The 22220-nt window shown below is 31.6% G+C and overlaps 3 protein-coding genes across 3 annotated transcripts; all 3 read left to right on the forward strand.

Moving 5' to 3' along the window:
• The first annotated feature begins 1578 nt into the window (after positions 1-1578).
• LOC124912821 (LRR receptor-like serine/threonine-protein kinase GSO1) lies at positions 1579-5485 on the forward strand. Its single transcript, XM_047453465.1, has 2 exons — positions 1579-5017; positions 5102-5485. The coding sequence occupies exons 1-2, from the start codon at positions 1579-1581 to the stop codon at positions 5470-5472; spliced, it is 3810 nt and encodes a 1269-aa protein (XP_047309421.1). The 3' UTR covers positions 5473-5485.
• A 4700-nt stretch (positions 5486-10185) lies between these two features.
• LOC124912822 (LRR receptor-like serine/threonine-protein kinase GSO1) lies at positions 10186-12813 on the forward strand. Its single transcript, XM_047453466.1, has one exon. The coding sequence runs from the start codon at positions 10186-10188 to the stop codon at positions 12811-12813; it is 2628 nt and encodes an 875-aa protein (XP_047309422.1).
• Positions 12814-15252: 2439 nt separating this feature from the next.
• On the forward strand, positions 15253-19573 carry LOC124912115. The gene is made up of 7 exons (XM_047452675.1): positions 15253-15859; positions 16793-17181; positions 17689-18294; positions 18387-18765; positions 18845-19022; positions 19130-19211; positions 19297-19573. Exons 1-7 carry the CDS (start codon positions 15305-15307, stop codon positions 19412-19414), a joined length of 2307 nt encoding a protein of 768 aa, XP_047308631.1. The 5' UTR covers positions 15253-15304; the 3' UTR covers positions 19415-19573.
• The last annotated feature ends 2647 nt before the right edge of the window (positions 19574-22220 follow it).

Raw genomic sequence — 22220 nt, forward strand, 5'->3', positions numbered from 1 at the left:
CCAACATAAACAAGCCCTAAGAAAGAGGGAGATGAATGTTCATCTCTATAAAGATGTGGGTAAAAACTTTCAAAACTAAAAGTTTTTGGGTGCCAAAATAAGAAAACATAAGAAAAAAAATGGACAAATTGGGTTTGGGTATTGTAGTAGGCAATAATAGGGTCATTATATGCAACCACTAAAAAGGTTCACAAAAGGACACATGGATTTGGTAGAAGCTTAAACCATTAAACAAGCCATTAAAGAACATATCCATATTTATAAGTTAATTGATTAAATATTCCTTATAGTTTGAGGGGTGGTTTGACAAAATTAAAATAACATTTATTACTAAACAATTTATATCAAATCAAGAAAATTCTTAAAATTGATTTAACTACATTTAAGGAATTTTGATACCAAACCAATTTATTAGTTAACAATATTCTAGATATGCTTTCTTTCCTTGGGATAATTTTCAAACTTTTTTTTATTTCATATTAAACTTCAACCATCAACCAACAATTATATATTTACCTTTCATTCATATTATTTAATTATTGATAAAGATATTATTTATTTATATTCATGATGTTATTTTATGAAAATAATTTAAAATAATATTATTTTAATTATCTAACATTTTGACTTTAATTTATTGCTATTTGAATTATCTTATTACATTAATTTGATCCTTATCTAAAATAGTTAAGTTGATAATGTAATTTTCAACCATAAAGTAAAATAAAAAGTTTAACTTTTTTAAAATAGTCAATGTATATTAAAAAGTAATAAAAATTATTTAAAATAAATAAATAAATATTTCACATAAATTGAAAAAATAAATAAAAAATTTACATAAATGTTGACTAATAGATTATGTAAATAGTTAAAAAAAAGGATAATTAATTAATAGCTTATTTAATTCTAATAATTACATTTTCATAATTAATCAATTCAACTAAAATACCAAATTAGTCATTCTTTCCATTTTTTAAAATTTTAATAATTTTTAATAATTTAACTTATAATAAGTTCTTAGTAATTGGTTGAATACTTATCAAATTGAAATTGGTTTATAATAAATTGATTAAAAAAATTAGATTCCATTCTGAATAATAAAAAAACACAATTTTAGCTTTTAAGGATTAGTGATGAAGTTGGTGTTTCTTGCATACGTGTGGAGTAGGAATCAAACTATGAAAGAAGAGATTTTTCAAATCTGGAAATCCAACCGTTCGCTTTCTTCTCCGACGACATCAAATGGGTTTGATTCAAACAAACCCTAATTTTCTCTCTCTACTGTAATAACTGCGTTGACCTCTTTCTCTTTTCTCTGTTTTTGATTCTCTTTCATTAATTTCGATGTGCCCAACAAACCATTTTCTGTCACGGATCATTTAAAGACTCTGTAAGACTGTAAAGTCTTACTTTTTTTCTCACTTCCTTAAATGGAACACAGTCATTCGGTGGTTGTGGTGGCCCATTAATGGCGGTCTTTCTTCTTTGATTATAACCATAGCTGCATGCATTGCCTTCTTCACACTCCCCAAGAAAGAAAAAATCCAATCTTGATTCTGTATAGAGAGAGAAAGAAAGATGGTCGTCTTCTCCAAAGCTATTCTTCTGGTTTTCATGGCGTATAACCTTCTTCTTCTCTGCGGGTGCCAAACAATACCAATGGTTAAACCTAAACCATCTTCATCTTCATCTTCAATCGTTGGAGTTCTCATGGAGATTAAAAAATCGTTTATGGTGGAATCAGTAAATGTACTGAATGACTGGTCATCGTCTAAAAATGCTGATTTCTGTACATGGGTGGGGATTTCTTGTGAGTTGAGTTCATCTCGAGTTGTGGGGTTAAACCTGACTGACTCGTCTCTCGCCGGACGAATTCCACCGGCTATTGGAAAGTTAACTGATTTGGTCGTTCTTGATCTTTCTGTTAATGAACTCACCGGACCTATTTCAACCACTTTCATGAATCTATCTTCTTTAGAGATATTGAACTTATCTTCTAATAACTTCTCTGGTTTCATTCCGCCGGAGATTGGTTTATTGAAGAAGCTCAAAATTATAAGAATCGGCAACAATGATTTCACGGGAACTTTTCCGACGTCGGTTGGAGATCTTACCAATCTGGTTACTCTTGGACTAGCTTATTGTAAATTCACCGGCGAAATTCCGGCAGAGATCGGCAAGCTTACTCAGCTTGAGGTTCTGTCTTTGCAGTATAATGTATTTGAAGGTCAAATCCCGCCGGAAATCGGGAATTGCTCTAATCTACAAGTTTTCACTGGTTCAGGCAATAAACTCAATGGAACAATACCGGTTGAACTTGGTAAGCTTCGGAATCTCACAAGTCTTAATCTTATGAACAATTTTATCACCGGAGAGATACCGGAGCAACTGGGTGATCTTTCCCAGCTTTATTACTTAAATCTTTTGGGAAACAAACTCGAAGGGTCAATTCCAAAGTCATTGGGTCAATTGGGTTATCTTGTAACACTTGATTTATCGGTAAACAAACTCACCGGAGAAATCCCGGAAGAACTTTGGGTCTTGGGTAATCTCAAACAGCTGGTGTTATCAAACAACAGTCTTTCCGGTACCATAACTAAAAAGATGTGTTCAAATACAACGAATCTTGTTTATTTGAATCTTGCTAATAGTCATCTTTCCGGCGAGATTCCGGCGGGAATAGGGAATTGTCGGTCATTGCAACAGCTTGATTTGTCTAATAATACATTAAACGGATCAATTCCATTGGAGTTTTATCAGCTGGTTAATCTAAACCTAGTTACTTTTCATAACAACTCATTGGTGGGATCAATTTCTCCATTGATTGAAAATCTCACAAATTTGAATGTTCTTGCTCTGTATCATAACAGCTTTAATGGCAGCCTTCCAAGAGAGATAGGAAAGCTTCAAAGTCTAGAAAATCTTTTTCTTTATGAAAATCATTTTTCCGGGGAGATTCCGATGGAGATTGGAAATTGTTCAAGCTTGCAACAGGTTGATTTCTACGGGAACTCTTTCTCCGGTCAGATACCCACCTCAATCGGAAATCTACACAGTCTTAATTTCCTTCACCTCCGAGAAAACGATCTCTCCGGTGAAATTCCGGCCACATTGGGGTACTGCAACCAATTAACAATCCTGGATTTGGCTGATAATCATCTCTCCGGCAGAATTCCGGCGAGTTTTGGTAATCTTACTGTTCTTGAACAACTTATGCTTTACAATAACTCTCTTGAAGGAAACATCCCTATGGAGTTATCAAATCTTCGAAACTTGACCAGAATTACTATATCAGATAACAGATTCATCGGAAACCTAGCTCCATTATGTGGGTCTAAATCGTTCTTATCTTTTGATGTCACAAACAATGATTTTCACGGCGAGATTCCATCTCAATTGGGTCTTTCGAATTCTCTTGAAAGACTTAGATTGGGTAATAATAATTTCACCGGAGAAATCCCTCCGGCGTTGGGACTGATCGGAAAGTTGTCACTTTTAGATCTCTCTGTTAATTCCCTCACCGGAGAAATTCCAAACACTCTGTCTTTCTGCAGGAACTTAACCCATATCGATTTAAACAGTAATCATCTTTCCGGTTTGATTCCTTCATGGATTGGAAATTTCTCTGAGTTAGGAGAGTTGAAACTCTCGTATAATCAGTTTTCCGGTGGAATCCCGCCGGAGTTATTCAATTGTTCTAAGCTGTTAACTCTCTACCTTGATAACAATCTGCTCACCGGAATCCTCCCGGTTCAGATTGAAAAACTCGCCGCCGTCAACAGTTTGAATCTCGATAACAACAAGCTTACAGGATCCATCCCGCCGGCGGTATGTATGTTAACAACACTCTATGATATCAGGTTATCAAGAAATATGTTCACCGGAGAAATACCAGTTGAAATAGGAAAGCTTAAGTTGCTTCAAATTGCTCTTGATCTTAGTTACAATAACCTCACCGGAAACATTCCCTTTACCATTTCAGAGATGGGAAGTTTGCAAGCTATAGATCTTTCTCATAACAATCTAACCGGAAAAATACCCCCAAAGATTAGCGAGTTACCAGGCTTGGCGAAGTTCGATGTCTCTTACAACAATCTGGCCGGGAACCTCGAGTCGGAATTCTCGCGTTTCCCGGCCAACTCGTTTATCGGAAATGGCCTTCTATGCGGCGGCCCTCTTAAGGAATGCGGCGGGGTGGACCGATCCCATCGCCTTAGTCGACAAACGAGGATCATTACAATTTCAGCAGTCACATCTTTAGCAGCCATCATTGTGTTGATTTTAGGACTTGCTTATTTCTTCAAGAAGAATAGTGAATCCTATCGAAAAGCTAAACAAGTGAGAAGCGGCGGAGGTTACTCGTCCGCGTCGTCACAAACCGCCATTCGAAGGCCGCTGTTTCGATTCGGTTCGCCTTATGGGAGAGATATTAAATCGGAAGACATCATGAAAGCGACAAATAACCTAAGCGACGAGTTCATCATTGGGACGGGTGGATCCGGGACGGTGTACCGAGCTGAGCTTCTAACAGGAGAAATGGTTGCGGTTAAGAGGATGAAAACGAAAGACGATGAATTAACCGAGAAGAGTTTCGCGCGAGAAGTGAAGACATTGGGGAGGATTCGACATAGGCATTTGGTTAAGCTAATGGGGTATTGTGGTGACAAGAACTCGGGCGATCATTTGTTGATATACGAGTTTATGGAGAACGGTAGCCTTTGGGATTGGTTGCACGGGGAAGGAGCAGGCGGGAAGAAGAAGACGAATCTCGATTGGGAATCTAGGGTTAGGATTGCAGTCGGGCTAGCTCACGGAGTTGAGTATCTTCATCACGATTGCATCCCTCCAATCGTTCATAGGGATGTTAAGTCGAGCAACATCTTATTGGATGGCGATATGGAACCACATCTTGGGGACTTTGGGCTCGCAAAAACAATCTCGACTGTTGATAATTACGATTCAATCAACACGGATTCGAACTCGTGGTTTGCTGGTTCCTTCGGCTACATTGCACCAGGTATTACAAACTTTCCTTTTTTATACTCTGGTTTTTATTCTTAGGAAAAGGCTAACACAATTTTTTTTTGTTTGACATAAACAGAGTATGCTTATTCAATGAGGGCGACGGATAAGAGCGACGTATACAGCATGGGGATCGTGTTGATGGAGTTGGTGACCGGGAGAATGCCTACTGATGGAAGTTTCGGTTTGAACATGGACATGGTGAGATGGGTAGAGACTCGAGTCGAAATGGAAGGGTACATAAGGGAAGAAGTAATTGATCCAAATTTGAAGCCCTTAATGCCTCATGAAGAATCGGCTGCGTTTCAAGTTTTGGAGATCGCACTCGGATGCACCAAGACTGCACCTGCGGAGAGGCCATCGTCTAGGCAGGTGGGAGATCTCCTTCGTCGTGTCGCGACCGATAAGACATTTCATTTAGAGAAGAAAAACCTAGATGTTTATGCATAGGTTAGAATAAATAAGTGGGTAAAGAACAAAGGGGAATAAAAGAGTTGGAGATAATATTATGTAGTTGGGTGGTTTTCTTATTGGTAAACATGAAATGAAATGGAAGAAATTAGATGTTTAATTAAAAATTGTGAACAATGGTAAGTTTATTTTTTTCAATTAAGGGTAAAGATATTTTCTTGAGATAGGAACTTCAAATAGAGACGATATTTTGGATTGGATGAAACAAAATTATCTTTATAATCATTGTATTAAGCAAGAAAACAAATTTGTTATTTAAATTAAATCTTAGTTTAGTTATCTATATTGCACACGAATCTCGAATGTAACATTTGTTATTAAACATGTATTATTTTACTATATGTCACGATTTACATATAGGTAGATTGAGAAGAGTTTTATCTATAATGAAATAAAAAAGTTCCGTTATAGTTCTTGTAAATTAAGGTGGAATCATAGTTGTATCTTAATATTAAAAAATAAATTATTTTGAATAAATTATTTTTTTAAGTCTGGAAACTAACCTTACTCTCAAAATAATAACCACAATTCTAATTTAAGACGTTTACACATTAATTTTGCTATTATTGCATAAGAATTTATATAAAAGTTTTTTTTTTTTTTTTTAATATTGTAAAGAAATATCTTAAATGTACATATTTATTTTATTTGGATTTTTGTCATTTGAAAATTTTAGAATTTCATGTTTGAACCCTTGGTTGCTTTTCTTGATATATATTTGCAATGTTTCAATACGGTTCCGATTATAACTCGGATTTTGGGCAAATCCAGGTCCTTTATTTTTATTTTTTATATATATTAAGTCATTAAAAAATAAAATATTTAATATTTTTTTCTCTCTACTTAAGTTTATAACTATTATTAATTTATTATTAATAATTTTAAATTTTAATATCTTTTCACTTTTTTTCTCACTAACTCATCGCTAATCAAATCTCAGCTCATCACTAATCGAATTCCCTAATTGGAGCAACCGGATTAGAGCGGTAAACAATCACAATTATAAGAGGGAGAATGGACGCCCAGTTTGAACCAACCGGATTGGAGTTGCAAACGGTCACAGTTATCGGAGAGAAAAGTCGCCCTATTTGGAACCAACAAGACTAGAGCTGCAAACGTACTTCCATAGTCATGGGGAAAAAGAAAGAGAAACGTATCAGATAGAGAATGACCACCGGTTTGGAACCACTTGGACTAGAGCTGCAAACGGCTAAAATCATGGGAGAGATAAAGAGAAACGCATCAAATAGAAGATAACCTTTCAACTGAAAATTTCGGTTCGAATTTTAGTTAAACCATCCGGGGTCGGACCAGATTTTGATCGGCTGTATTAAGTTAAGAAGTCAAACTGTTCATATAACTGTTTCACGGTTAGGCCGGTTGTCCCCGTATTTTAAAATTATGTATATTTGATGATAAATATCGTGAAGTAGATTAAATATTATTCAAATAAGTCCAAATATAATAAGCGTCGATAATTGCAATAATGAAATATGTGTCGCTAAGCGCCGCTAAATTTATAGACGCTGTGATTAATTAAGCGCCGGTAAATTTACAGTATTCCTTTGTAACTAAGTTTAGTTTCCTTGTACAATCTTTTTTATCTTCTTCCTTATTTATTTTGCATTTTTTGGTTTATTTTATTGAATTTCTAATTATTTCATGATCTTGTATTGAATATTTCTTTTTTATTATAATCTGATTTTTTAAACTTTATTTGATATACATTTATTTTTTTGGTCTGAATCATAATTTTTTTATATAACAGATCATTATTATTTTATATAAACAAAACAAATTAAAACAAATGTTATGTTTTTTTTTATTATCATAAACCACCAGGTATTATGGTTTCTATACATGTTATTATGAAAACTCATAAAGAAAAAAAAGTAGGAAAATGAAACGAAAGAATTAAGAATGAAAGAGTATATTATGGAGTTAAGGATAGTGATAAAAAAGATAAAAATGAAGAAAATGCAGAGGAGAAAAATAAGAAAGATTCTGAAAAAAGGAAAACAGTAAAAAAAAAAGAAAATAAAGAGAATTAATGTGAAGAGAAAAATAAAATTTTCTATAATGTGAATAATCAAAATGTAAATGGAAGATAAACCTCGAATTGTTGTTGAGGAAACTCAAGAGAAAGATACCCAAAATTTCAAAGTTAAAACAGATAATTTTAAAGCCGATAAAGAAGAATCCAAAACAAATGTGCAGTCTGAAGCTGAAGCCGAAGATAATGAAGACAAGAACACAGAAATTCAAGTTGAAGATAACAAAGATAAAACCCTGAAATTCTCAGAAACAATTCTTTCTATCAAATCAAAACGGGCTCGTACAAAAAAAGAATTCATAATGAGAAACAACAATACTCATCATCATCTTCAATAAAACATCCTTTCATCGTCAAAGGAACGGAAAAAGGAATAGGAATGAGAAGAAGGTCTCTCAATGAAAACGGATGACATTGGAAAATGTTAGGCTGAGATAGTTAAGTTTGAATGTAGTCTTTTCTGTTTGTAATCTCTGTTTTTTTTTAAAATGTATGAATGTTACCAATAAGTTTTTTTTAGGGTTTTTTTTATTGTAATCCTTAATCATAACTAATGTTTGTCTAGCTTTGATTTCTAACCCTCTCACTTTTGAGATTTTAATGAAATGATTCTAACCATTTAAAAAAAAAAAACAAATATTATGCTCTCATATACTTTACACAAGTTTTTTACTATTTTGTATATTTTAAGTAAATGATCGAATTCTCACAATTTTTATTTTTATAACATTAATTTTATGTTATACATCTTATATATATATATATATATATATAATGATGCTTAATTTTTAAAGTGTCCGGATTACCGGGTCGAGAGCTGTGCTTAATTTGAATATATGTGAGAGTAAATTGATACTTGGGTCGGATTGTGGGTTGACCCGCCCATAAATTTAAAACGGTTAAAAATAAAATTAAAAATGCTATAGGTATGGTTCGAACTTGCAACCTAACAAAACAAATAGAACCTTTTAACCAACTAGACTAACAACACTTTATATTTTAAATTCAACCATAAATTTGATAAATGTGTGACATTTTAACAATATAAGTTCAACTTTTTAACTAACTAATCTATATATATATAATGATGTTTAATTTTTAAAGTGTTTGGATTGCCGGGTCGAAAGCTGTGGTTAATTTGGATATATGTGAGAGTAAATTGATACTTAGGTCGGATTATGGGTTGACCCACCCATAAAATTTTTACCGTAATATTTTTTCACGATTTTTTATATTATTATTATTCGTGCAAATGCACATATACATGCTAGTATTATTTAATATCATAAATCTTGATCTATCATATTCAGTTATACTTTTCTTTTTTTTAAGTATGGAACCTTATTCATTCAATAATTAAGTATTACACATATTTATATATTAGTTTTGATATTAATCAAACAAAAATTAACTCTAAAAATTCAACATAATTTTAAACAATATTTTTTATTAAACAAAGACAAAGAGAAAAAATCAAGTTCGTATATTCATAAAAAAAATAAAAATCGAACATCATAATTTCAAAAAAGATATATATATTGCGTAAATTATATTGATTAAATTATTAAATACACTTTATAACCGATCATAATAAATTTTTATTATATCATAATCGATTTATTAAATTTGAGACATTTTTAATATAAAAGATGGGAAAACTTGACATTCTATATATTTATTTGTTTAAATGTATGGGCTATTTAGGAATCAATTATTTATTTATCTTTTTATTATAAATCAATCCATTACAAGTGAAAATCCATTCTCTTATTTGTTATTATAAGTCAAAGTCAAAGTGAACAAAAAAATATAAATTTGTTGCAATAAATTTCTTTAAACAAATACTTGTCTAAAATTTAATCCAAATATACTATTATATTTACTTTTTAATATTAGATTACATACATGACCAAAATACTATTTTTTTAATACTTAAATAAGTTGCATCTTATAACTAGTTTTTCTTTACCTTTTCTTAATATTTTTTTTCAAAATATGCATGTACTACAATAATCAAGTTTCATGAAAAAAGAAAGAAAAAAAACACATGTTTCATAAATGATAGTTAATCATGCCCCTAAATACCCCTAAATCTATCATAATTCATAAATCCTATTATATCTATCACATGATAATATGAAACTTTGTAGAATATAGAATAATAATAAAAAATAAAAACATTCCCAATGTTAGGAATATAATTTTACTTGTCTACATTTTCCTCATTTCCTTATATTATATTAGTGGTTCAAATTACTAAACAATTTTTAATTTGACTAATTCATCAAAAACATTTATTCTCATTAAATTCTAACTACAATAAATATTATACTTTAAATAAAATTGTGGTAATATTGGGTGATACTAAAAATATTAAGATAAATCTTTTACTTATTGCCAGAATTCAAATTTAGATATTATTTAATTAAATAATTATGTATAACATATTAGGTAATATATATTGTGCAAGAAAACTACATACAAAAAAAAATAATATAAAAATATTTTTACCAAATTCAGATTCATATTAACTCCAATTAATTATTATAAAATTCTTTTTTTTCTTTTTTTTTTTATAATTTAGACTTATAATATAATAAGCTAGTTCTAGCATTTGAATTCACAACTCAAAACCCATAATGGAGAAGAAGAAGATCAAACTGGGTTTCTCTAGATCATTTTTTCTGATTTTACTTGTTTTGATTAGCATCTTCTTCAATCTAATCTCCTGCCATGATCATCATTTATCTTCATCATCAACCATTAAAGTTCTTTTGAAGATTAAACAATCATTTACAAAGAATAAGAGTCATGTATTGAATGACTGGTCGGCTAAAAACCCAGATTTCTGTAAATGGAAAGGAATTTCTTGCCGGAAAAATTCACAAATAGTCATCGGCATCAACTTGTTTAACTCTTCTCTCGCCGGAAAAATCTCGCCGGCGATCGGACTGTTAACCAATTTGCTCATCATAGATCTTTCCCAAAACCATATTTCCGGCTCAATCCCAACCATTCTCTCTAAATTATCCTTATTAGAAACCCTGTTTCTAAATTCAAACAAACTTTCTGGATCCATTCCATCTGAACTGGGTTCACTTAAGAATTTAAAAAATCTCAGACTTGGTGACAATGATTTGAAAGGGAGTATTCCGGCGACGTTTGGGAATCTCACCAGTCTTGTTAATCTGGGTTTGGTTTCTTGCAATCTCAGCGGCGAAATTCCGGCGGAGCTTGGGAAACTTAGTCGACTTGAGACTTTGAATTTGCAGGAAAATGAACTTCATGGTCAGATTCCTAAAGAGATTGGGAATTGCTTAGGTCTTGTTACATTGAGATTACAATTCAATAATCTTGATGGAAATGTACCGGATGAACTGGGTAAGCTCAAGAATCTTCAAAGTCTTAATCTTGCTAACAATTCTCTCGCCGGAGTTGTCCCGGAGAAGTTGGGTGATTTGAATCAGCTTAGTTATTTGAATCTTGTTGGAAATCGACTCACGGGGTTTATACCTAAGTCATTGGGTCAATTGGGTAATCTTCAAACTCTTGATTTATCATCAAATAATCTCGCCGGAGAGATACCGGAGGAATTGGGGAAGTTGGGTCAATTGGGTTATCTTGTTTTATCAAACAATAATCTTGTTGGTGAAATACCGAGAAGAATATGTTCAAATTTAACGAAACTGAAGGCTTTGTTTCTGACTTATAATCAACTTTCCGGTGGGATTCCGGCGGGAATAAGAAATTGTCGATCACTTACACAGATTGATTTATCTAATAATGAACTCAATGGGTCTATTCCATTGGAATTGTATGAGTTGACTGAGTTAACCCTACTCGGTCTTTACAACAATTCGTTAATGGGTTCGATTTCTCCGATGATCGGAAAACTCATCAATTTGCAGATACTAGCATTGCATAAGAATAAATTGACTGGAAATCTTCCAAAAGAGATTGGAATGCTCAGAAATCTTATGATATTTTATATCTATGAAAACCAATTCGCCGGAAAGATACCTGAGGAGATCGGAAACTGCTCAAACCTTCAATCGGTTGATTTCTACCGGAATTCCTTCACCGGAAAAATACCCAATACGTTTGGGAAGTTGAAGCAATTGAATCTTCTTCACCTGAGGGATAACAAACTCTCCGGCGAAATCCCATCTGGGTTAGGTCACTGCAGTCAACTGAAAATCCTAGACTTGGCAGACAATAAATTCTCCGGCGGAATTCCGGCGACGTTTGGTAATCTATCCTCTCTTGAACAGCTTATACTTTACAAGAACAATCTCCAAGGTAATCTCCCTGATGAACTATCCAATCTCCGAAACTTAACCATAATCACTCTTTCGTTTAATAGATTGACCGGAACCCTAGCTCCGTTGTGTAATTCACAGTCATTGATGTATCTAAATGTTATAAACAATGATTTTTCCGGCGAGATTCCTTCTAAATTGGGTTTGTTGCCTTCTTTGAAAACTCTCAAATTGGGGAAGAACAAATTCACAGGAAGAATCCCACCGGGGTTGGGACAAAATAAAGAACTATTTCTATTAGATCTCTCCGGCAATTCCCTCACCGGAGAAATCCCGAAATCCTTTTCCTCATTGAGCAAACTAACATATCTTGATTTCAATACCAATCATCTCTCCGGCCAGATTCCTTCATGGTTTGGTAATTTGACTGAGCTTGAAAAGATGAACTTTTCATACAACAAGTTTTCTGGGTCTCTCCCGCCGGAGCTATTCAATTGCTCAAAGCTTCTGATTCTCTCTATGGAGAACAATTCACTCACCGGAAACCTCCCTGTTGAAATCGGAAAACTTAAGTTACTCAATACTCTCAATCTGAATAACAATAAATTTTCCGGGCGAATTCCTCCTGCTATAGGTATGCTAACCGATTTGATTGAACTCCGGCTGTCGGGAAACATGTTCGCCGGAGATATACCTACTGAAATTGGATATCTTCAAAATCTATATCTTTCTCTGGATCTCAGTCATAACAATCTGAGTGGTGAAATCCCGAAATCTATAGCAGGGCTTTCGAAATTGGAAGATCTTGATCTTTCTTATAACGATTTGAGTGGGAAAATTCCTGGATTGATTAGTGAAATGAGAAGTTTGGTGAATTTTAATGCTTCTTATAATAAATTGAAGGGGAAATTAGCTGCCGGATTCTTGCGTTTTCCGGCCAGTGCGTTTAAAGGAAACGCTGATCTTTGTGGTCTTCCTTTGAAGAAATGCCATGGAAGGTTTGGATAGTTGATTTATTTGATTTTCTTTTTTAATAAATTGTTGGTTATATGAATTTATATGATTAAAAATAATCATATATATATTCATTTCTGAAAATTGTATTTTTATTAATATATTATTCAGATGGCATGTTTTAATATTATAAATAAATATTGTTCGGTTTTTATTTATTTAAAATTTTAATATGCGTTTTATCGTATAACTCGAATTTTGAATTGTTTTATATAAGTCTCGAAGTCGAATTATTAAAATACATAAACAAATGAAGTCTCGTATTTTTACAATTTTGATAGTTCAATCTCCATATGAAACCATTCAAAATTTGAGCCTTCATTTAATAAAAACGACTAAAGTTCAAAAAGTAAAAATTGAGCCTTTAAAATTTTTAAATAAAAAATTAAAAAAATAAAATAAACATTTATAATTAAAATATTTATTTTTAAAATAAATAAATAAGAGAATTGAGTATTATTATTTTTTACTTACAAAAATGTTATAGCTTCAAGAAAAAAAAATTCAATATGTATTCTCTAAGTCTAATGTTAAGAAAATATAAAGGCTAAAATGTAATTTAATTGGTAATGAGATTATGAGTGGAAACAAATAAATTTGTTTTTTTTTTTTTTAGAAATTAGTCACTTACAAAATAAAGAAATTATCTCCATTTTGAATAATATATATATTTTTTGTTGGAAGATAGTATAAATGAATTTATATTTTTTTTAAATACTTGATTTTATCCTTTTTCTTAAATGTTATGTTATAAGAATAAAATATATATTTTTTGGATTAATGGTTGATAATATATATATATATATATATATATATATATATATATATATCATGTTTGATTTTATAAACAATATTAAAGTAAAGTAAAAGGTTATATATAAAAAGTATTTCTTTAAGATATATTTTGTTTTATAAAAGATAATCTTAAAACTATTATAATTTACAGATAAGTATAATTAACTTTTTTTTAAAATTAATTATACACTTTATATTAAGAGAGTAAAGATGATTTTTAAGACAATTTGAATTATCTTAAAATTTTACAAATAACTAAGAATTTAATTTTTTAAATTATAAAATCAAAATAGTTTATGAGCTTTCTTAAAATTTTACAAATAAATAAAAAATTAATTTAGAAAACCATTAAGTTATTAAATCAAAGTAATTTATGAATTCATACAAATTTCACTTCTATAAGAGTTTCACTTAATTTAAGTACATACATACAAAGAAGAAGAACAATATAAATTATTTTAACATAAAAAAAATGAACAACTTAACTTCAAATAATATATAATCTTGTGAAATGTTAAAATATATAAATGAACATTAATAAATAAAAAACACCAAAAATCTATGTTTAAAGGATTTAAACATTTGTATGACTTTTTTTATTCCACATTTGTGTAAATAATATTTTTTAACGAAAATTGAACCAACTCTCCTTGGAAAGCAATATCTAATTTTGGGGTTTGAGTAAAAAATAATATTTAATTAAATTTTAATATTTTATTAAAATAATTAATTTAGATAAGATGATGTTAAATATTAAACTTTAATTATAGATATTAACAAATTTAATAATATTTATCTATTCAAATTAAATTTTATTTTAATTATTATCATATTACTTTATAATTTTCAATTAGAAAATATTATACATGATATATTTTAAAATAGTTCTTATTGATTTTAGGTGTTTTTTTTAATGAGATAGTGATTTTAATCCAACTAATGACTAAACTGAAATCTATTAATAAATTTGATAATATATGTTTAGTTGTATAAACTGACCAAAACCAAATACCCTTTTTATTAATACTATTTTTTTTTAAATATTTATTATATTTACTCATTACCAGCCATTTTGTCTACACATTTTTCAAGCCACAAAACCAACGGTTTATATTGTTTTTAATAAATATTGATTAAAAAGATGTCTAAATATAAAGCAAAAGAGATTGAAACAGCATATATTTAGCATTCTCCAAACTTAGCAAATTCAAACAAACAACACACAAAAAACCCTTCATCCACCAACATTTCAGGGCCAAGATTCAATCTTTTTCCAATACCCAAATGACGACGGCCGCCGCCGCCGGCGACGACCACCACCACCAAAGATGACGTCATCTCTGCAAATCTTGAAAATCGTTTGTAGAAAACAGAAATGGCGTCTTCTCAGGTGGAAATAGCTTCATCAGCTCCATTTGGATGTATTCTAAGAGATCATAACAGTCCTCGTGATAGATTTAGTACAAATTCAAGTCCTAATTCTTCATCTTCTTCTTCGTTAATCAGTAAGAACTTCAATATGTTGGTTCAAAACGATGAAGATTCATCTTCTCCGGCGTCATGGACAGGACCCACAAATCGTTGGGCAAAAGTTAGAGAAAAAGTTGCAATGGATAGACAAAATCTCCGGCACCGGGAAGAAAGAGAGATTATCCGGTCACAATCTGAAAGCGCCGTCGAAGTTCCAAACATGGGTGGCGTTTCATCTCTTGTTAGAAGATGGATGGATTTCGCCGGTTCTCATATTAATTCCTTTTCATCAACCGCCGGCAGCCCTTTACCGCCGCGGCCGGTATCGGAAGCGGGGACGTCGGAGTTCGGGGAAGATAAATTTGAAACAGGGTTAGTGATTGATTCTTTAACAGATTGGGAAGTTGACGGCGTTGATAACGTCGCCGGAAATGGGTCGAATTCCGGCGAGATGGAAAGGCCTAGTGTGGCGGATGTGATTAAGAAATTGACGACGGAGAATCAAATGCAGGGTTCTTTAATGAGTTGGAAGAATGATCACGATAATGCTGCCGCCGCCGCCGGAGCCGGCGACGGATCTTTGGGTAGAATTCAAATTCCGGCGGCGAACAGGGGAAAGTGGCAATCGGCGGCGTCTTTGGTTTTGCCGAGAATTAGAGGACGACAAGCGTTGGCCGATTTATTAATGCGAATGGAAAAAGAAAGGGAAAAAGAGGTTAATGGGTTATTGGAACGTCGGGCTGTTTCGAAATTCATTCATAGAGGCCGAATTCAGGTTATTATTATATTTATTAGTAATTAATTAATATTATTACTATAATATCTAATATGGTATTCATTTGTGCTATTATTATTATGAAAATACCAAATTTAGTTAGAATAATTAAGATTATTGTTATTAGGAAAATCTTGTAAATTTTAATAATCATGACAAATTTATAAAATATAATAGGATGAATTGGTAAATTGGGTCTCGTTATTTAGGTTTAATTGAGATTTTCGGACTTTTTTTTTTATTTTAAAATTTGGGATTTTAGTGTTAAAATTATATTTAATCAATTTGTTTCTTAATGATAAAAATCCAAATGAAATTTATAAATAAATTAAAAATTAATTTCAGTAATTTAAATTTAAGAGTTTTGACTGCTAATTTAATAAAAATTCTTAATTCAGTGACATTAATTATTTATTTAAAATTAAGGTTGGTTCTATGGTAAAAATACTAAGATGATTCATAATTTTTTAATTAAAGTTACTATTTTCTTCTCTAATTCATAAAAAATTTACATTTATTTACATTTTTTAGAACACAATATCGATGATGTAATTCAAAATAAACATCATTGTCGGCACTAAAACAAGTCAGCCATTACTGAAGGAAAGTTAGCGTTTTTAAGCCTACTAAGTCCATCATAACTCGAATTTCTAGATTCTTTCGTTGTTAAACAAGACTTTATTTTGTATAATTTTAACAATAAAATGGCAATAAGTGGTTGTTACTAACCCTGAGTTCCTGGGTTCGAGTCCGTCGGATAGTTTATGTTCTACGCCTGGTTAAATGATGATCAATGGTTAAGTGTGTTTACGAGCTTCGTACACTTAATTTGTTGTTTCATATTTTTTTTTTTTTAAAAAAAAAAAAAAAATGCAAAGTTTAAATATATAAAAAGTGTATTAATATTTAATAATAATAATAAATGTAATGCAGGCAATGCTTCGTTTGAGATACATGCGGCGAGGAATAGAGAAGGAAGGATACAGCGATTATTATCATCGTCAACAACAAGAACGCCAATCGCGATCCGTAGAAACAGCACTTGGCGTCGTCAATCGGAAAAAGTTGTTGTTAATTTCCGGCACGTCCTCCGGCGAGAGGATTCCCAGGCCACGAAAGCCCGACGACGACAACCGACGGAAGCAAACCCATTCGGATTCAGATTCGGCGGAGCAACGGACCGACGGTACCGAACTATTGGTAACAGAATGTTGCAATTCGAAAGAGGATCAACGACGTTCTTTGTTAGAAGAGAAAGCTACAACCGATTCGGAACAATCTAAGGAATTAGAATGTTCAACCTCCTCCGTAGTTGTCCTGAGGTATGTATGTATGTATGCAGATTGCAATGTTAATAGCTAATTTAACCTAGTTTACGTTTGTTCTCTTCTCTTCGATATTCATTGTTATGATTCATTTCGCAGTGGCTTTATAAATTATTTGATATTCGTAATCTATGTTATGCAAATTGCAATGTGAATAACTAATTTAACCTAGTTTTCTATGATTCATTTCGCAGTGGCTTTATAAATGATTTGATATTCGTAATCTATGTTATACAAATTACAATGTGAATAGCTAATTTAACCTAGTTTGCTATGATTCATTTCGCAGCGGCTTTATAAATGATTTGATATTCCTAATCTATGGTATGCAAATTGCAATGTGAATAGCTAATTTAACCTAGTTACGTTTGTTCTCTTTGATGTTCATTGCTATGATTCATTTCGCAGCAGTGGCTTTATAAACTATTTGATATTCGTAAACTATGTTGGCTCCAGTAATTGAGATGAATGAATTATGAATGTATGAACAATTGGTTGATTCAGGGAAAGATTCAACGCCGGAGCAGCCGAGATCAGCTGTGATGCTGTAAATTTGAAATGGACTCGAAGAGACGTGGCATGTTGTAGTAGTAGTAGTGCAGGAAGTTGTTCCAACTCGGATCTACTCAAAGAGAAGACAGAGCCATTGCCATTGTCGTTGCCATTGACAGGGGACGAGAATCAAAGTACATCTTCAAATAACGCAGAGAATGCTCCTTCCTCTGAATCGCCATGTCCTACTACTGAAACAACCATAAATGAACATGAAACAGCAACGCAGGAAGAAGAGATCAATGTCCAAGAAGAACTTACAGTATCCAATCATGAATCGAGTGCTGATGAGATTCCTCAACAGATTGGTTTTGAAAGCGGAGAAAACGCTGATGGAGATTCCATGAGTCAGCAGCAAGGTTCATGGGGTTATGATAACGAGGATGATCAATATAATGGAGGTGATGAATCTGATTATGACCAGCTGGGGGATAACACCGATTGGATATTGGAGATTTCTCGACCGAGGAGCGATTGGGAAGATCTACGACAAGAAAGATATCAAGAGATGCTCGATCCTTTCCAGCACAAGCAAGACATAAGGGAACTACTTCAAAGGTTGCCTCGATTATCCATTATATTTACTCATTCTTTTCCATATTACATTTTTTTTCTTGTTTTTAAATGTTTACTTAATTCATTTTGAGCAGGGGAAGCGTATCCAGCTTTCTTTCGAGTGGCTTAAGACAAACAATTGACAGTTTGATGATGTCTCGCACACAAACACAGCCAAATTCAGCGAGAGAAAGAAGGGAGCGATCAGTAATATCTCTTTCGCCTCAAAGGGAACCACTTCCATTAGACAATCAACAAGAAGAACAAGAAGTAGGATTGGAGATGGACGATGTATTTGTAGAAGATGCAGTAGTAGAACAAATCGAAGAAGAAGAAGAAGCTAATCTAATCCATTGGCAATCTGATGAAGTCGAATGGGAGACTAATAACAACCCCCCTGATCACAACGAAAGCAGTCCCCAACAAGAATCTTCACATTTTCAGTCCTCTGCGAATACCATTCGATGTTCAATAGTGAGTATTTCTCTTTTCTATACTCACATCCTTTGTTTGTTTAGAACGTTACCAACAATTTGCTCGCAATGCCCACCAGGAATTGGATTTCTTAAATGATTTGAAAGGAAATATAGGCCAACTTCAAGAAGAAATGTCGGAACTTAGAAGATACTTGAAATTATGCATCAGCATGCAAGAAAAACTGCAACATTCACTTAAGCACGATATAGCAGCTGCTGTTAAACATGAAGTTACTACAGTCATGGTTAAAGCAGGTCAGTTTCTCTCATTCACGATGAAAAACACGAAAATCATCGAGCCTCACTCACTCACTCACTCACTCACTCACTCGTATATCGTTTTGAATTTGGTTTGATTACAGCTGAAAAGGAGGAACCATTGAAAGGTTTGAAAGGAAATTGTTGCATTTGCTATGAAATGAAAGTTGATTCACTTCTTTACAGGTAATAATTTCTTAATATATGGTTCATAATTTCCAATTTCCAAACCAAAACAAAACATGATTTTAGTACATATATGGTTTTACAGATGTGGGCATATGTGCACATGTTTCAACTGCGCTCATGAACTGCAAAGAAGTAGCGGTAGATGTCCAATTTGTCGATCCCCTATTATCGATATCGTAAGACCATTCATCGATTCGTAAGCTACTTGACTGTCATGTATACACAAAAACATCAGTTTAACAGATCAAAATCTAATCATAATGAACATCTTTTCTATTTTTTCTGTTTTATACTTCTTACAGTTTTATTTCTTGTATTAATGTTAGCAAAATATATTATTCTAATTTATAACATGTTCACAATTTCTCCATCCCATGTTTTGTTACTTCAAAATTTTACGATTTTAAAGTATAAATTTTTAAATTAGTTAAATTTTTGCAATTTTAAATTTTAAATTTACGCCATATTGGAATTTAGATTTATAAATTTTTTTTTAAATGGACTACAATGATTTTGTTTGGATGAATAAAAAAAAACTAAAAAAACATTTTTTTTACCTCTTTATAAACAATTTCTACAAAAACAAATTTTCAAGATCCTATAATGGGCCCATGTCCAACTTGTAATGAATTGGGCCCAAATTCAATTGTGTTGTTGATCCAGAGATGATTTAGCTAGGCCCAAGAACAGACTCGAATTAATCCGGACCATTATCAATAAAAATGGCAAAGAAAAATAGTGGTCTAATTTTAAAATCTTAAAATAGATTTAAATGTGTATTTGGAGAACCTAAATTTTTGTTTAATTAATTATTAAATAAAAAATTGCATTATAATTTTATTTTTAGCAAACAAATCGAAATCCCAAAACTCAAAATAAACACAAAATTCAAATTAAAACAAATCTAATACGCTTATCGAGCCGATCCTAAATATCCTCAAAAAGAGGTTCTTAGTGATGCACTTAAAGAGGTTCTTAGTGACCCAAGTGCATCTTTCATAGTGCGGTTTTTATGCAATGACCTATTTAAAAAATGGTCGTTTTCCCATCAAATTGTCGGATCTTGAGAGAATTTGAGTTGTTCAAACTTCAAAAGCTATCATGAATTCGTGATCAATCTTTTCATTTCTCATGAAACATTCCCTAAAAATGCATAGTAAAATGAGCATAATGTTGATTCTTAGGTTAATTGTATTAAAATACAATTTGAATTAGTTAATTTATCTGAGTGTTAGACAAAGTTGGAAGACAAACAAACATGAGTGGAGGAATGCTTTTTTGCTAATCACTTGGAGGAAAGTTTATTAGCTACCTTAATTATATCTTTAATCACCATTCTAAGGCCTTGTTTGGTACTAATGAACTAAACTCTATGAGATAAATAATATTTACAAAATAGGAAAGAACATTAATGCTAATCAATGGTCACTTGAAAGAAGCCAAAAAAACATCAATCAAAATGATGAAAGGCCATGTTGGAATGTTATTCTTAACAATCACTTTTTCTAAAGAAAGTATCTTTAATTCATTTATAAAATGATATTATTTTATTTATTATGATTCTTCAAGGAGATATATATATTATGGTTTTATAATAATACTTTTTATTAGATTCATATATATTATGCCCAATCTTTGATATTGGTCCATGTTCTAAGGAGTTCTTGAAACTATATAATTCATTCTTTAAGAAATGATATTTTTTAGGTTTTTATTATGCACTCTTTGAATAGGAAACAATAATATAGCTTGTAGCAAGCTGGGTAAAGGACCAAATTATGTATTTGGTCATAAGTCAATTTCTAAATTTTATGTCACTAGATGATCATTGGTGATTGAAATGACATCAAATTTTCAAACAATATTCCACCACCAATGAAGTAATTCTTATAACAAAACTCCCAATATCTATAAATATAAAGATATGAAATAGTTTTTATTTTTTAAAATCCATACTTGTTTTAATTGATTGCAAACAACTAAAATAACCAAACAAAATTCTATATTTTAAAACATGTAAAAAAATCTATAAAAAATTGAGTTCGAGAAGACCAAACAATCGGTATTCCATTCGAAAACATTAAATAATAACTATATATCTTGTAAGAAAATTTTAGCCGAATTTGTTCCAGAGACTGTTAGTATAATTTTTACATATAAGGAACGAATCTATGTTAAGATTGAAGTGTGCTTAAACCTATTTGAATTTTCTTATGGTAGAAAACTAACATGATTTATCACTTTTTCAATTTAATTCATTATTTTTTTTTAATTCTTAAAAAGAAAGGCCAAATCAACATTCATTCACTAGTTTCAACTATAATTTTCCTTTTATATTATTCAAATCCACCACAAAAAGTTTAAGCTCACCCAGCTATAATTCTTAGATTCATCTCTATAATTTATACTAGTTTTAGTTCAATATTTGTAGCGAAAATCAAATCTTTACTTTTATTTTATAAGTAAGATCATTGATATTTGATCCAGATGAGGAATTTTCCTTATCTGAGCTATAGACCACTTAAGGGTTTCCTAAACTAGGAAAGTTTCACTTTAATTTGCCTATGTCGAGTAATAGTTCGAGAAAGTTTTGAATTAATTCATCGAAAACTTGAACTTCACTTTCTATCTTTATTTTATGGGAGGAGGGATTTTACATCCACAAATACCGACATAAAATGAAAAGGCACTCGAAACAATTACATGTTCGAAATCGTTAAGCAACCTATAATGAGATAAATGATTTATATTAATATTTTTAATTCTATTTAATTTAATTATACTCAAAATCAAGTTCTTGTGTGCAAAGAGGATAATTGCAACTTAGCTTTCAATACAAAAGAAAAAAAGGATAGTTGTCATCTCAATTAAAAAAAATGCTTTATTTTTATGAAATGAAATGAAAGGAATCATATTCCTACTAGCTAGCAGCTTTGACAAAAAAATAAAATAAAAGGACAATTCTAGGTGTTTCTTTGTCTAAGTTGTTTTATCCATGATTATCAA

The sequence above is a fragment of the Impatiens glandulifera genome, chromosome 8 (genome assembly GCF_907164915.1).
Source record: "Impatiens glandulifera chromosome 8, dImpGla2.1, whole genome shotgun sequence".
NCBI lineage: Eukaryota > Viridiplantae > Streptophyta > Magnoliopsida > Ericales > Balsaminaceae > Impatiens > Impatiens glandulifera.

What these genes read in the sequence shown, in the direction of transcription:
- LOC124912115 (XM_047452675.1), top strand. Translation starts at nt 15,305, where the DNA reads ATGGGTGGCGTTTCATCTCTTGTTAGAAGATGGATGGATTTCGCCGGT. An exon ending in TCCTCCGTAGTTGTCCTGAG is followed by an intron (nt 17,182 to 17,688) that starts GTATGTATGTAT and finishes TGGTTGATTCAG; the next exon opens with GGAAAGATTCAACGCCGGAG. An exon ending in TACAGTCATGGTTAAAGCAG is followed by an intron (nt 19,023 to 19,129) that starts GTCAGTTTCTCT and finishes GTTTGATTACAG; the next exon opens with CTGAAAAGGAGGAACCATTG.
- LOC124912821 (XM_047453465.1), top strand. Translation starts at nt 1,579, where the DNA reads ATGGTCGTCTTCTCCAAAGCTATTCTTCTGGTTTTCATGGCGTATAAC. An exon ending in CTTCGGCTACATTGCACCAG is followed by an intron (nt 5,018 to 5,101) that starts GTATTACAAACT and finishes TGACATAAACAG; the next exon opens with AGTATGCTTATTCAATGAGG.
- LOC124912822 (XM_047453466.1), top strand. Translation starts at nt 10,186, where the DNA reads ATGGAGAAGAAGAAGATCAAACTGGGTTTCTCTAGATCATTTTTTCTG.